The 17,169-nt window shown below is 36.2% G+C and overlaps 1 protein-coding gene across 4 annotated transcripts in view; it reads left to right on the forward strand.

Annotated features, from left to right (window-relative positions):
- Window positions 1-17,169, forward strand: part of PTH2R (parathyroid hormone 2 receptor) — a 138,562-nt gene that overhangs the window by 68,807 nt on the left and 52,586 nt on the right. For all 4 annotated transcript variants that reach the window (XM_030916653.1, XM_030916652.1, XM_030916654.1 and 1 more), the window contains 3 exons: window positions 5,200-5,302; window positions 14,200-14,310; window positions 14,423-14,544. In XM_030916653.1, the coding sequence (XP_030772513.1) occupies window positions 14,467-14,544 (78 nt within the window). In that variant the 5' untranslated portion in view covers window positions 5,200-5,302; window positions 14,200-14,310; window positions 14,423-14,466. The remainder of the gene's footprint in view (window positions 1-5,199; window positions 5,303-14,199; window positions 14,311-14,422; window positions 14,545-17,169) is intronic.

Consider the following 17,169-nt stretch of genomic DNA (forward strand, 5'->3'; position numbering starts at 1 on the left):
ATTGGTAATTTTAAATCGCCAGCTCTTTGTTTTACTGATAGTCTGTATTGTTTTTCTGTTTCAGTTTCATTGATTTCTCCTCTTTATGATGTCCTTCTTTCTACTTGCTTTGGTTTTATTTTCTTCTTTTTCTAGGTTCTCGAGGTGGGAGATTATATTATCGATGCAAAACTTTTCTTCTTTTCTAATGGGTGTATTTAGTGCTATGCATTTCTCTTAGCACTGCCTTAGGTCTGTACCACAAATTTTGATATGTTGTTTTTGTGTTTTCATTCAGTTCAATGTACTTTTGATTTCCCTTGAGACTTTCTTTTTGACCCATGGATTATTTAGAAGTGTGTTTAGTTTCTAAGTGTTTGGAGAGTTTTGTTATCTTTCTGTTATTGATTTCCAGTTTGATTCCATTGTAGTCTGAGAACATTGTGGTCTGAGAACTCTGTATGCTTGCAATTCTTTAAAAATTGTTGAGATTTGTTTTATGATTCAGGATATGGTCTACTTTGGTATTTGTTCTATATGTATTTGGAAAGAAAGTGTATTCTCCATTGCTGGGTGAAGTGTTCAGTAAATGTCTATTAGATCCTGTTGGTTGATGGCATTGTTGAGTTCTATATCCTTGCTGATTTTCTGTCTAGTTGTTCTATCAATTGTTGAGTAAGGGGGTTGCAGCTTCCAATTGTAATTGTGGATTTGTTTAACTCTTCTTTCAATTCTATCAGTTTTTGCTTCAAATATTTTGCAGCTCTGTTTTTTTGATGCAAACACATTTTGGAGGGCCATGTTTTCTTGATGGAGTGATCTTTGTATTATTATATAATGTCCCTCTTTTAGTCTCTGGTAATTTTGTTTGCTCTACTTTATCTGGTACTAATATAATTGGGGAAGTGGGATTATCACCTTATTACTACTCGTGGAAGTAGAAGTTTTGGTTCCCCTGTCAGCTATCACTGACACCTATGGTGGGCTGCTCCATGGTCCTGAAGGGTGGGAGTATGAGTTCTGCTCCTCATGTGGCCTCCACTGACACCACAATGGGAGTAGCCTTGTTACTGCTAGGCTGACTCTCCTCTAGATCTTCTCTGACTCCCCTCCAGCTGAGAAGTAGAGGGACACTGTTACTGTCAGGAAGGGTGGAAGTCCAGGCTCCTCATATGCAGGTTGTGGAGAAAAGGTGGGGTGTCCAGAAACCTTTGGTAAGGCGCAGTATTAGGGTGGGAGTTACTATTGTTACGGGCCAGTGAGAGGGAATGCTTTAGTTCTTTACTTTGCTCTTAAACCATTCTGGGAGGTTATAGGGGTCCCTTGTTTTGGGTTGAGTTTGTCAGACAGTGTGACAGGCAAGTGTTCTTGTATAAGTGGTTAGCTGTCCTTGTGTTGCTAGTTGTCCTTGTGTAAGATGTCCATGTAGTAAACTGTGGTTTGGAAAAATTTCTTGTGATAGTTCCCATTATCCAGCAAATCATGTGTGAGAGCCCTGCCTTCATGGTTCTGCCCTGCTCCGCTTGCCAAGGCTTGACACAAGTTACTCTAGTTTGGATCTTACAACTTCCATATTTCTCTGAAAGCATCACTGATCGACTCTACTGTGGGTTGGTTTTAATTGTCCCTTGGTGCTGAGATGCACTTGTCCTGGATTGTTGGTCTGGTCTCACGTTGGGAAGAAGTAATTGGCGACTAGGAGTCAGTATCATAACACTTTCAGCCACATTTGAACAACAAGCCTGACCTGGAGAAAGTGACTCTCAGGTTAAATCTTCCCAGAGTCCACTGTTAAGTTCAATTTTGTTGGTTCCATAAGTATTGGTTATCATTTGAAGCACTGGGCCAGCATTATTCTATCAGGAGTGTTGTTTCTATAGAATTGGGTCATGACACAGTTAGGTCCAAAGTTTAAAGGAAATAATACAAAGTAAAACCAACAGGAGCATAACGAATTTATTTTGTACAATGGTTTTGAACCGAAAGGCCAAGCCTGAGGGCAACAAACTAAGCAAATCAAAAGACCACAGGGAAATTGGGTGAGACCTGTTGTAGCCATTGAGATCAACTGACTAAATAAAAATTTCTAAAACTCTAATGAAAAAACTAATGGGTTCATGAAACTGCAAATCAAGATCAAACAGAACAAAATAATTACATAAGATTGAATAATTCATAAAATTATAATTTTTATGACTTTTTAAGGAGAGTACATCAATGTGCAGGCAATGATTCATGACCTGCAAATCTCATGGAATGAGATGGAATAGAAAGCTGAATCCTTGAGATATTGAGGTAGGAGGTGGGGCTCAGAGACTGGACCAAATTGAGGACTAGCTAAAAGAGGGACAGGGTGGAAGTGGCTTTCCATAAGACACATCCTCCAGTGTTCCATGCCAGTTTACCATTGCCATGGCAACACTGAAAGTTACTACCCCTTTCCACAGCAATGACCCAATGACCTGGAAGTTACCACCCTTTTTTAAAGAAATTGCTATATAATCTACCTCTTAATTTGCATATAAGTGGGTATAAATATGACTGCAGAGCTGCCTCTGAGCTGCTACTCTGGGCAGACTGCCTAGCCCTGCTCTGCAAGGAACAGTACCGCTGCTGCTGCTGTACACTGTCACTTCAATAAAAGTTGCTGTCAAACACCACCAGCTTGTCTTTGAATTCTTCCCTGGGCAGAGCCAAGAACCCTCCCAGTCTAAGCCCCAGTTGTGGGCTGCAGCTTTTTCTGTGGTGTTTTTCCAGGCTGTGTTTTTCTTCCTTGGCTAGACAGCAGGCTTCTCTTGAGACTTTAAAATTTTTTTGCCTGTGCCTATTGGTGTTCCAGAATTTCCAACTTCTTTTACTCCAAGTTGGGGATGTAGAAGGCAGAAAGAAAACCCAGGGAATTTACCACTATGTTGTTTTCCAGGATCTGTAGCCTGCTCTGCATCTTCTCTCTGCCTTTTAGAATATTGTTATATTCATTTTATATGTAAAGTGTAGGGCTTTTGTTTATATTTACTGAGAGGAATTGGGGAAAGCACATCAACTCCATCATGCTGGAAGTGGAAGTTCCAGAATGCCTCTTAAATTAATCTAACTTATGGATTTACGGTTACTTAAAAATTGAATAAATGAGAATATTGGGTTAATTATGAAGATTTTCATATCTTAACATTAAAATTGGCATCTGTATTTACAACGTTAGGGGCTTTTAATAAAGTACAAACTACCAAATTAGGGCTTCTCTTGCCTATCAAATATGTGACAGATTGGAATTTAACATTTTATTTCAAATCACAAATGATCACTTGTCCAGGAAAAATTACTAACATCTATTTTTCTAAATGTAACATTTTGTTTTGGGTGCAATTGTTGCTTTTGGAGAAACAGACATTGAAAATGTAAACTGCTCTTCTATTTGAAGTATACTATCATTTTAATGTCATTCTATGTTAAAGAATACTTGTATCTATAACAAAGGAATAAAAGAAAGCAATATAAAAAACAAATACTTATTTGCTTTTACTGGAAATGACTGATTTGGTTTGGCTGTGTCTCCACCCAAAATCTCATCCTGAATTGTAATCCCATAATCCCCACATATCAAGGGTGGGAGCAGGGGAGGTCATCAGATCATGGGGGCGGTTTCCCCCATGCTGTTCTGATAGTGAGTCTCAGGAGATCTGATGGTTTTGTAAGCGTCTGGCATTTCTTCTGCTTGCACTCACTTCATCCTGCTGTCCAGTGAAGAAGGTGCCTCCTTCTCCTTTGCCTTCCACCTTGTTTGTAAGTTTCTTGAGGCTTCCCCAGCAATCCGGAACTGTGAGTCAATCAAATCTCTTTCCTTACCCAGTCTTGGGTATTTCTTCATAGCAGTGTGAGAATGGACTAATACAATGACTAAAGATCAATTTAACAGATCGTGATTTAGCACATTCTGATCATACTTGCTCCTGGCTAAACTGACCAGATGTTTTAGAACAAAATATCTTTAGAAACTATAGTTTATAAGAGGCACAGGTTCCTGAAAAGGTTATCCCAATAAAAAGGTGGCATATGCACAGAAAGAAATAAAAAAGAATATTTTCAAGTAAAAATGGTACAAGGGGTGATTTGAAATATTCACCTTTGATAATTGAAGTTAAATTTCTCTGAATCAAATGTATGGTTCTGAAATTTGGTCACAGTTTACACAGTGTTTTCTAGGATTGAAGTAAAAGAAAGTAACGGTTTAACTGAAAAAACAGCCAGGAAAAAAACAAAACAAAACAAAAAACTTCAGTGGTGCCTGACTGTTTCTAGAGGACGAATGGGAAGGAGTCAATTTTTCCTGCCGTGCCCACTCAGAGACTCATCTGTTTCCAGTTCATTCTCTCTTTTTGATATGTGAGATTTTAGGCTCACTTTCAGTGTATCTACTTATAACTCAGAATCTGTGTTGTATTATATTGATAGATAAACTCTGGTATATATTTCAACCCCCCAAATTAGTTTTTACTTATTCTCTCATTTTCTAAAAAAATCATTAGCATAAGTTTGGGCATTGAGCTATGAATATAATACAGAAATTTCCGAAACTATATATCTGACTATTCACTGAGCGTCTGTTTGTGCTATAAATATCTTAGAAAATAATACCCAGCTAAGCATCTCCTAAACTGTGAAACAAATTAATGTTTGTTGTTTTAAATCACAACAATGTTTTGGGATGTTTTGTTACACAGCTATAGGTGATAAATACAGATTGTTTCCTCTTTAAGGTTCTGTTCCTCAGGAACCAACCACTCTTGGTACTAAATAAATTGTATCATGTTAGATGCAAGCATAATATTGCAGGAAATTAGTTTTTTCTTTGTATATTATTTTTATTTTTAGTAGTATATTATCTCTAATATAATTTTTTTTTAGTATTTTTTCTTAGTATAATATCTCTAGTTTATTTTTTCCTTAGTCTATTATCTCTAATATAGTTACCTAACTATATTAAAATTTTCTCACTTCTTCTGGTATGAGATTTTTTAAAAGGCTAATCAGGTAAAAGTAAAATTATTCTAAAATCTTACACATTGATGGATTTTCAGTTTTGATTCAGATAAAGGACTATTTCAAATAGCTTGATATCAAAACTCATTTTCAATTAGATTAGAAGGTGAAACAATGAAAGCTTGTATCCTGACTTGGAAAAGCGTGATGAAAATGTTTGTATTTTGTTCATTTCCACAGCTGGATTCTGATGGCACCATTACTATAGAGGAGCAGATTGTCCTTGTGCTGAAAGCGAAAGTACAATGTGAACTCAACATCACAGCTCAACTCCAGGAGGGAGGTAAAGATGCCAAGAAAATTTGCTACCCTTGTGCCTCCTATTCGTTCTCATAAAGATTGCACATTTCCTTCCTTCTTTAGTGTTAGGGAGATCCTTATCAGTCAATCTACATTTCCATGTGGAGGGGTGTACAGCAGAATAACAACACTCTTTTCATCTCTACCCTACATGCTTTTCCTTCCCTGTGGAAAAAGTGACTTGCCTGATAGTGGGTTTGAGAATAGCAATTGGGCATGTGCACATCAGTCTGTCCCTTAGTCCTTTCTTCAGGGTTTGTCTGCCTGTAGAGACCATGCATACTGATTTGCCCTTGAACATGCAGTAAGCTTGGAGGAGTAGGCTCTGTCCCTGTGGACATTGCCTCTATTATAAAGTATGAAGTTCAAAATCTACTTCATACTTCTCTAAATGCCAACAAATAATTGTGATTGATTTCTCCATTGTTTATGATCAGAGAATGTGGTCTGCATGACACTGAGTTTTAAAAATGCGTTGGGACGGCCGGGCATGGTGGCTCACTCCTGTAATCCCATCACTTCGGGAGGCCATGGTGGGCGATCACCTGAGGTCGGGAGCTCCAGACGAGCCTGGTCAACAATGGTGAAACCCCGTCTCTACTAAAAATGCAAAAATTAGCTGGGCATGGTGGCGCATGCCTGTAATCCCAGCTACTTGGGAGGCTGAGGCAGGAGAATCGCTTGAACCCGGGAGGCGGAGGTTAAGGTGAACCGAGATGGCGCCATTGCACTCCAGCCTGGGCAACAGAGCGAAACTCTGTCTCAAAAAAAAAAAAAAAAAAGTGTTGTCAGTTTTGATAACGTTCCGTGTGGTCCTCAAAGGTATGTATGTCCTCTAGATCCTGAGTGCAATGTTTCATAGTGTCCACTAGATTAAGCTTGTCAGTTTTGTGGCTCATATATTCTGCATCCATAATTATTTTAAAAATATGCTTGACCCATTATTTTCTGAGATAAAATATCTTAAAATGTGCTACTATGATGATGAATTTTTCAACTTTTCATTGAAAAATTCATTGGATATTTTTACTTCATATATTTTGAAAATATGTTATGAGTTTAAGTTTAGAAATATTAGATTTCCTGGTGAATTAAACCTTTTGTAGATATGCAGTAGCCCTCTTTATCTCTAGGATACTTTTCCTTCATATTTAAAAAATATGTACAATTTAAAATTACTATATTTTAAAAAATTTAACAACACTAGTTTCCTTCTTTCTTGGTTAGTATCTGCCTTGTATATATTTTCCAACCCTTTAAAAATGTTTCAATTGTGACAAAATATACATAGCATTAAATTTACCATTAAAATTTTTTTCATTGTACTGCTCAGTAGTGTTAAGTATATTCGCATTATTGTGCAATCAGTCTCCAGAAATTTTCCATCTAAATTGATGCTCTGTACCCATTAAATAACAGCTCATATTTCCTAATTCTTTTATTAAACTTTTCTGTATATTTACATTTCAGGAGTATCTTTTACACACAGGACACACATAGAGTTTTTCTTGTTATCCATTCTGATGATCTTTGTCTATTAACTGAAAAATTTAGCTCAATTACTTTAATTATAGTTACTAATATACAGTATTTGAGTTTAATTCTAAAATCTTATTTGGGCTTTCTATTTCACCAGCTCTTCCTCTGCCCTTCCACTTCCCCAGTTCCAACTCTGTCTTGGATTGAGTGAGACCTTTTACTCATTTTATTCCATCCCCTGCCACCTGCAAGTAGTATGGAAGATATGTATTATATTTAAGGCTTTTAGTGGTTATCCTAGAAATTTTTCACATATTTAATTTCAGAAAGTTTAAAGTTTGTCATTCACTTCCTTTTTCCAAATAATGTATACAGTTTGAGATACTTTATTTGCTTCCAAATTATATGCTTTTTAGTTCTGCCTTAATTTTGTCTTATAATTTTTCTTCTTTGAATAAAATGTCCTTTATTTATTTATTTTTGAATCTTTATGTTAGAATATGTTTATAGTGATCTCAGTTTTTGTCTGTTGGAAAATGTCATCATTTCAATGTCAACCTTGAAAGATACTTTTTCTGGACATATGATCCTTAGTTAAAAATTATTTACTTTTAAGATACTGTTTTTTTTTTTTTTTTCTTGCTTCCATTGTTATTACTGACAAATCAATTCTCAGCCTTTGCTGGTGATTAGCTTTTTCTGTCTGCCTCTTTTTGAGAAATCTTTAACATTGATATTCTGCAGTTTCACTCTGTTTCTAGGTATAGATTCACTGGATTTCCTGAATCTGAGTATCTGTATCTTTATTCAGTGATGGGAATGTTTTAGTTATTTTGCCTCTAAAATTTTGCTCTCCTTTATTCTCTCTCTTATCTCCCTCTGGAACTTTAAGAAGATGAATATAGGACCTCCTCATACTACCCTTTGTGTGTCAATGTCTTATGTATTTTCCTTTTCTTTGTTTCTTTACTGCTGTTTTGGTAATTTCTTCAAATATATTTTCCAGTTTGCCAGCTCTTTGTTCAGCTTTGTCTAACAACCGTTCAATCCATCCATTAGTAAATTTTGATTATATTTATATTTTCTGAAATCTTATTCAATTTTGATAGTCTCTTACTCCTTCAATATTCTTTCAAATCGCTTCTTTTTTTTCCTAGACATGCTTTATATGCTGCATATGATAATTGTAGTATCTATAGACTTTGCTGGTCAATGCTGACTACCACACATGGTAGCTTGTTTCCTTGTGTGTCTAATGATTTGTAATGAGTAACTCATGAGGTTCTTGTTTAAAGTACATTTCTTTAGAGAAAATTTGTGTTTGCACCTGCAAGGTGCCTAGATGAATTATTGACCTAAGTCCATTTTAAACTAAATTTAGATCACACATGAATATGGGCTTGTGGTTAGAAATGTATAGAGAAGAATTCCTCCCTCCCCTGCTGTTTTCTATTCCAACTCCAAATGTAGACAAGAATGACACAAACCAATCTCTTTCTGAAGGATGGTTTTATTTCTTGTTCACCCACTTAGTGGGAGAAGTGTCATCTTTTGAGGATACTGACTTTCTAGAGGGATCTCCTGTTCAATTTCTCCACCCCATCAGGCCTCAGGCTCTTCTTTTGTTACCTGAACACCACCAAAACTCTTAAGTAAACAGGTTAGTAGAAGCCTCTAAAGTAAACCCCAAATGTAGAGCTTGCTGCTCCTATGTTTCTGGCCTACAATCTATTCCTTTACTTTATAGCCAGCTAAGCCATATTTAAAGAAAGAAGGCTTTTGCATTAATATAGCCTTTGTAGATATCTTGTACTAAAAGGAAGCTTTCTGAATGGCTAGTCTAGTAGTGTCTGAAAAGGGAATCACTCATGCAACTTCTAAAGAATGCTGATCCTAATATCTTAGATATGGAAATCTAACAAGGAGATACATCATTATGAAAAAATTTGAAAGCATTATTATCTATGATGGCTGAGTAAGCTGTTTTCTATGAAATCTTATACACTGTTGAGCTAGAAGATATTTCAGAGATCACCTAGGCCAACATTATCATCATCAGTGTCCCTTTAACAGTTCAACAAGTATTATTATATGCCCAGAGTGTTTTACTTCTGTTGTAAGCTCTGAAAAGTATGAATAAGATTCTGTCTTTTCTCTGTGGGGTTAATGGTTTAATAGGGAAGGCAGGCATCTTTCAGGATGGTGTATAATTTTAAGAACAAAGGTATTTTGACAACTGTAGAACCACTGAAGATGAATTTTAATCAAGGAAGGCTTCCTGGAAGAATAATGATCTCGTCTTAAAAGTAAAGAAGTAGTTAAAAGTAAAGAAGATGTGATGAGGGGAAAGTAAGACTGTATTAGTCAAAGTTCTCTAGAGGTACAGAACTAATAGGATATTCATATATATGAAAGGGAGTTTATTAGAAAGAATTGGCTCACATGATCACAGGGCGAATTCCCATGACAGGCCATCTGCAAGCTGGGGAAGAAAGAAGACAATAGGGGCTCAATTAAGTTCAAGAGCCTCAAAAACAGGGAAGCCTTCAGCCCATGTCCAAAGACCTGAGAGCCCCCAGCAAACCACTGATGTAAGTCCAAGAGTCCAAAGGCCTAAGAACCTGGAGTCTGATGTCCAAGTGCAGGAGAAATGGATGGAAGCATCCAGCACAGGCGAAAGATGAAAACTCAGCAAGCCAGCTGATCCCACCTTCTTTCCCCTGCTTTGTTCTAGCCAACCGGAGGGTGCCTACTCTCATTGAGGGTGGGTCTTTCTCTCCCAGTCCACTAACTGAAATGTGAGTCTCCCCTGGCAACACCCTCACAGACACACCCGGAAACAATACTTTACCACCTATCTAGGCATCTTTCAATCCAATCAAGTCGACCCTAATATTAACCATCACAAAGACATTTCAAAAGAGGAAATAGGATGGGCCAGGATAAGCAAGTGTGCATCAGTCACACATCATATGAATTATACAAAAAAGAATAAATTAACTGGTTGTAAACTTAGGTCACATATAAAATTTGTGAAGATGCAAAAGATGTGAAGCATGTAGATGAATAAATACTAAAAGAGAAAAAACACTTTTTTCAAGATCCTTATTTGCATAGAGATCTTTTTCTATGCAAATAAGACAGAATTAAATGTGGTCAAACTTTGGTTTACCTTTCAATTAAAATGTCTCATTATATATAAATTGACTCAAGTGCTCTTTACTTTAAAGTTGTAAAACACTAGAATGACTTTTTGAATTCTGTAGCTAATTTAAGGAATTTTAATTTTTACATTCTTCTAAAATTAAGAGATAAGTATCAAAATATTTAGGAGTGAGCTGTCAGACTGTCTATACTTTGAAAATCTGTAGCAAAAAATAAATTAGATTAACTCTTGCAAAATATTAGCAGCTGCCAATGCTAGGTTATGAGTATATGATTTTCTGTTTTATTTATGAAAGATTTTTAATAAAAGAACATAATAACATAAAAGTTTTCCTAATGTTTATGAAAGAGAGAAAAGGACATATAAATGCAACTATTCAGCTATAAAACTATTCAAGTACTTAAAAGACAAAGACCAAAATATTATTGATCCAAAATATTATTATTTCAAATGTGGTCACATTTTATTTGAAAAGAGAAAAACATTCTCCAAATTTTAGATTGTTCTGTGTAAATGTCATGTTTTGACAAGCTTCACTCATAATTAGTTTGTCCTGGCACACAAAAATAATTACAGAGTTATAATTAATGGTACTAATTTATAAAGAGAGATTGGGAGCCATTAGTCAATTAATTAGATCCTTGCCAAATAATGCAAGTATTAACTCACATTGGATGGCAATGATGATCAAGGAGAGAATGCTAGTTAAGATCTTTATTTTTGGCTGGGCGCAGTGGCTCATGCCTGTAATCCCAACACTTTGGGAGGCCGAGGTGGGTGGATCACCTGAGGTCAGGAGTTCGAGACCAGCTTGACCAATATGGTGTAACCCCATCTCTACTAAAAATACAAAAATTAGCTGGGCATGGTGGCAGGTGCCTGTAGTCCCAGCTACTCGGGAGGCTGAGACAGGAGAATTGCTTGAACTCGGGAGGCAGAGGTTGCAGTGAACTGAGATGATGCCACTAACTCCAGAGTGAGATTCTGTCTCAAAAAAAAATTTATATTTTCTATGTGAAGTTCATGGTGTCTTCATTTTTTCCAACCTTTTGTGAATATTCACTACTGTCTTTGTCAAAGAGCAACCACAAAAATAAGCATGATCTACAGAAATATTTTGGGAGACTGTTGGTTTTCTAAAAATTGGGCAGCATGTCCTTGTGCGTACATGTGTGAGGTGGTATCTTGTAGGGAATGAGAAAAACTGTCCCTGTTAGAGTAGGAGGAAAAAAAATTTTCATAGCAGTTTAAAAAGTATATAATTATAGAATAAACTGGCCATTGGCTTTTGCTAGAAAATAGCACATGACATTGCAGCATACATTTTGGAGGGATAGCTAGTTGCCAAGAAATAAGAATGTGTGTCCAGGTCCAATTCATGTAGAATACACAATAGATACTGGGCACATACTGACTGGGCAGTCCGGATATATAAAGACATGTGACTTATTAATGAAAAGGTGAATTGAAAGATATCAAGATACAGTGTTGAGGGCAAAGTTGTTGGGAGAGGTGGAGTCATTACATTCTGTATAAATGAAAATGAAAACATACAAACAACAAAGCATATAATGGTGGAAAGAGAGGCAGGTGGAGCTGTGCACCAGAAGCAGGAGCCAGTAGGATGGGCTCCTGCCTTGCCTGTGCTATGTAAAGCTCAGGCTTTTATTATGTGAGCAAAGCAAGGCTTTTTCCAAGAAAATGTTTTTGGAAAGACATTTTCTTTTCTTATTGCTTCAGCAATGCACAAAGCAAATCAAGTATTTGTTTCTGTGTGATATGGTGGACACTAAGAAGTTAATTTTGGGTTTATAACTGATTTTTTTTTTCTGTAGAGATGAGTGTTTCTGTAAGGTTCTGTTATGCTGACTGTTTAAAACTGAGCAAACAACTTGACAACATGAACATTAGCTAGAACAAAAGTCCTCAGCACAGTTAGTGTAACTGGTAACTAAAAAATTGGGAGAGCTATAATGGGTAGTACTTGTGGTGGCAAGTAACTTCTACCCTAATACCTGTTGTTGTGCCTGTGTATGCTGTGTCACATGGCAGAAGGGACTTTGCAGATAGAATTAAGGTTCTGGACCTTAAAATGAGGGAGCTTTTTCTGGGTTATCTGGGTGGGTTCCATGTGACCATATGGGCTCCTTAAAGTGGAAGAGGAAGACAAAAGAATCAGAGTTGAAGCAGAAAATGAGAGAGGAGGAGAGATTAAAAATGTGAGAAGGACTCAACCTGCCTTGCTGACTTTGAAGACGGAAGAAGGGGGCCATGAGCCAAGGAAAGCAAGCAGCTTCTGGAAGTTGGGAACAGCTCTCAGCTGACAGCTGACAGCAAGGAAATGGGGACCTTGGTTCTATGTCTGCAAGGAGCTGAATTCTCCCAACCACCCAAATGAACAAGGAGAGAGATACTCCCTCAGAGCCTCCAGAGAGGTATGCAGCCCTGCCCAGCCCTTGATTTTGGCCTCACAGGTCTACAAGGAGAGAAACAGCTGAGCCCAGCAGACTGTTGACCTACAGAAATAGTGAAAAAACACATTTCTGTTATTTTAAGCTGTGAAGTTTGTGGTAATTTGTTACAGTAGTAACAGAAAATGAATACAGCAGTCATTGAAGGTATCTCTTTTTGAGAAGTTGGGGTATAATTTGGCTGACAGGCTGTCTTCCTGGAAGTTCAGGTCATCACTAATGGAAAGGAGTCCTGCAAGAGCACAGAGAATTGACACTGAATATTTGTTAATCCTCCACCAAGTGCCAGGTGCATTCCAGGAATGTGGCTAAAGCTTGAGACAAAACAGGCAAAAATTTCTACCCTCAGGTTTCTTAAATCCTGTGACTTAGGAATATAATAATAAAATAACACCCAATACTGGAAGGTGATGAGAACTCAGGTGAAAAATACAGCAGGAAAAGGTATAAGGAACATTTTGGGATGCAATTTTAGATGAGCGTGTTTACTCAGAAGTTGACATTTGAGTGCAAATATGTAGGAGATAAGGGTGGGTCTGGGTGAGAGGGCAGATCCTGTGGGCACTTCAGGCCTTATAGAAACTTATGTTTTGAGATGGGGAGCTGTTGGAGGATTTGGGGCTATTGTGTCAAAAATAAAGGAAAGAAAGTGTGAAGCAAATTTACTGTGCACTAGTTACCAACTTGTCTGAGTCCAGTGAGGCAGAATACCCAGCACATGAGTTATATGAAACGGGTTTATTACTCACAGGTAGGCAGTAAGGAACAACAGAAGCCTAGGAGTCCTTGGGAACTGGTGCCCCACGGTTTGGGAAAGCTGCCTGGGCTGGATGGAATCTCAACTGCTCATGACCTGTGTGCACCACAGCAGAGGGACCCCACAAAACAGCCCAACCCTGGTTATATACCTCAGGGAACACACAGTGCACTGGGCTAATATCTGGAGACATCCTATTTCTGGGAGGGCCTGCAACTGAGCCTGGACTGTTCCAGGCAGTTCCTCACCCCTTATCTCAGCATGTTGCATTCCTAGCACATTCTACAGTTATTCTTGAGAACTACAAGAAAAAGGGCCAGGGAGAATTGAGTTCATTCAATGCCACCCTGAGAACTGTCCTGCAGAAAGAAATGTTGGAATCAGGAGGGCCAGTCATAGACTGTTGCACTCATTCAGGTTGGAGATGAAGTGGCTTGGACTATTGTGGTGGCAGTGGATGTTGTGGGAAGTGATGAAGTTCTGGATTCATCTTGAGAAGAGTAGAGTTTATGAGAATGTCATTTGAGATGAATGTTAGACTCAAGGAAAAGTATTGGTAAAAAAGATAAACCTGAGTCTTGGGGCTTGCCAGTGAAGTGTGCTGCTTTAGGTGTTATGTTCTTTAAAAACAGTTTTCAAGAATCTAGTGTAAAAATGTAGCTACAACTATGATGATCAGAAAAACTTTACCACAGAAGTAGTTCACAGTGATTTCCAATGTTTCTTATAAATTAATTGCTATAGCTATCATAACTAGTATGCTAGAATAATTTGAGTATTTTTGATGTATGCAAAGCAAATGTTCCTATGAATGGGCCTTTGATGAAGCCACACAGTTGAATTTTGGGACATTTACATCATATCTATCCTATCTAGTTTCAAAAACTACCAACTTGTTTTAATTTTGCTACAGACAATGACCTAAAATTTTGTATTTTGAATGCATTTGTTCTGTGGTTCCAACTACGTTTTTCTTTGCTTATTTGCTTCAATTTTTTTCTCATTAGAAGGAAATTGTTTCCCTGAATGGGATGGACTCATTTGCTGGCCCAGAGGAACAGTGGGGAAAATATTGGCTGTTCCATGCCCTCCTTATATTTATGACTTCAACCATAAAGGTAGTGAATTTTTATGAAATGATTAATTTAAAACAAACATTTACTAATCCTTTTTCTTGGTAATAGATTCTAAGGGAACTGAGCAATCTCAGCATCTTTCATGTCTTTACAGGAGTTGCTTTCCGACACTGTAACCCCAATGGAACATGGGATTTTATGCACAGCTTAAATAAAACATGGGCCAATTATTCAGACTGCCTTCGCTTTCTGCAGCCAGATATCAGCATAGGAAAGGTAATGGAATTTTTCTATTTGTGAATTCCTAAGGGAAAGCAGAATAATGTTTTAATGCAATTCTCAATTGCCAACCATTATATATAAAAACCCTCTTATTCCACGACACAAGGATCATAAAAGATAAAAGCAATGTTGCAATATTTTCAGATGCATATCAATCATTCTGATATTTTCTATAGCCTAGAGCTACCGGACTGAGATACATACATCCATACTTATACCTGTGTGTATATTATGTTTATTATGTTACATTACATTGTTTGCATTGCATTACATTATGCTGTATTATGAATAAAAATCCCAGTAGGTAGTTAGTAACATGATTCATGGTTTCTTCTTAGTTACGTATGAATGGCTACATCTCATCTGTATATTCCAGAAGGACCTTTGCATTTTAGAGGTGTATTTTCCACCTCATAAGATTTACCAATAGATGATTTCATTAGCATATAAAAGACTAGAATTGTGGGATTAAACGGGAGCAAGAGGCATCATATAAATCTTCCAGCACAATATCTTAATTTCAGAGATGTGAGTCAACTGAGAACCAGAGATTAGGTGTTAGTCAAAGTGACATAGCTCGGTGACAACAGGGTTTAAAGTAGAGCCCTTACGTCCTAATTTCACATCAGGGCTGTTTCCAATATAGAAATCATATGTAAACTTTGGGATATTTTAGAGAGTTACTTTTAAGTTATAAAAGTTGGTTTAAAAGTCATGTTTAAATTTATACCACTTAGACCTCGTGAGTAAAAATGCATGATGATAAATGCATATGATGCTAAGAGTTAATGTGATAAATTAGCGTATAAATGATCTTTATGAAAACTCTGAGAATAGTCCATCATACAAAAACTCTTCAAATTTCTGACATATTTCTTTATGTCTGGTGATGTTTTGGGGAGGTAGGGAGGCAGAACAGCAGCAAGAGAAGTAGTGAGTTGAAAGTTTCTTTGTTTGATTTTGCGTTAATAGAACTTCCTATCTTAACTTTCTACCTTAATGAGTTCTTTAGGAATTGGCTGAAAGACTTTCAGTTATCTGTTTAATTGTTGAAAAGCTTCTTAGATAAAATAAGTCAATATGAGGAGATTGTTAGGTACTCTACAATGGAACTAATGTCAGCATTCAGTTAAGCTAAAATGCTTCAAAATAATTTCAGTCTCATTGATAGAAATAAACATTCACTGATACTTAGTGTACTCTGTGATTATCTTTATTTTTGCATTACATGATGAAAAATGCAAACCTTTCAGAGCTGTTAATGGCCATTAAATTAAATCATGGTTTTATTTATACTGAACTCTAATCTTAAAACCATTTTCTGTGATTACTGTGTATTTTAAGAATAAAAATAACTAAAGATGGTTGATGTACTCAATATATGTACTAGTTTATGTAAAATGATTTAAAAGTTAATAGAAAATTTGAAGAATTGTGTTAGTATAATTTAATCTCCTTAATTAAAAACACAAAGAATGTTTTCTATTGTTTGGAACCTTTAAGTAATAATTTGGGAAAACCCAAGAAAACAAAATATGTCTAACAAGATCACTAGATATCTCCTGAAGTTTTGACACACTGTAGGGCAAAATGATATTACTTATGTATGAGATATAAATTATTAATGACTAATAAAATTTTTTTATAAAGAAGGGAAAGCAAAAAACTAAAAAAGTGTACATTTAGAATAAATGCCACATTTTTGTCAGGAAAACAGGACTAAGATATTTTTGAGCACTATTTTTTTTTCTCTACATTTTCATATAGTTGGAATGGCAAAATGAGATAATTATTTTAGTAAAAAAAAGGGAAGGAATTCTAATGATAAGTGACAAGATTATTAAATTTTTTGGAGTGTGATATTTAAAACAGTAGCATACAGTAGAAACTACCATATAATACATCTCCTATCCAATGGCTAGATGTACTTTTGGAAAGCAATTTAGCAGTATATATTTAAAAACTTCAAAGGAATCATATTTTTTGATCTTATAAATTTACTTCTAAAATCAAGCATAAGGATTTAGAATGGGGGAATTGAATGGGAAAAAATGTTCATCAAACAAATAATTATTATAATAAATGTTTCAACAAGTTTACATTTCTAATGAAGAACTGGTTAAATAAACTCAAATATATGCATATAAATGGTATATAGAGTTTGCAGCCTTGGACAATTATTTTGTCTCCCAAAAAATTCAGGAATAAACTTGTACATAAATTGAGAATGCAGATGCTTAAAATAATAGGCAATACTTCACAGAAATAGAATGAAATGATATACATGAAGTACTAGCTGGGCATGGTGGCCTGTGTCTGTAGTTGCAGCTACTTGGGAGGCTGGGGCAGGAGTTCAAGATCAGCCTAGGCAACATAGGGAGATGCCATCTCTTAAGATAATAACAGCAACTTCAAGATATATGTGAAGTACATAAAGTACTAACAGTGTTTCTTTCTGATTGGTTAGAATTTGTAAGATTTTTTTTTCCTCCTCTCTTTTGTATTTTACACAGTATTCAAATATTTTCTATGAAAAGTTTTACTATTTTATTAAGAGAAAATAATAAGTAGTAAATAATATTTTTTAAAAGAAACAAGAGGCAAAGTCTTCCTTCTTCC

The sequence above is a fragment of the Rhinopithecus roxellana genome, chromosome 14, assembly GCF_007565055.1.
Source record: "Rhinopithecus roxellana isolate Shanxi Qingling chromosome 14, ASM756505v1, whole genome shotgun sequence".
Lineage (NCBI taxonomy): Eukaryota > Metazoa > Chordata > Mammalia > Primates > Cercopithecidae > Rhinopithecus > Rhinopithecus roxellana.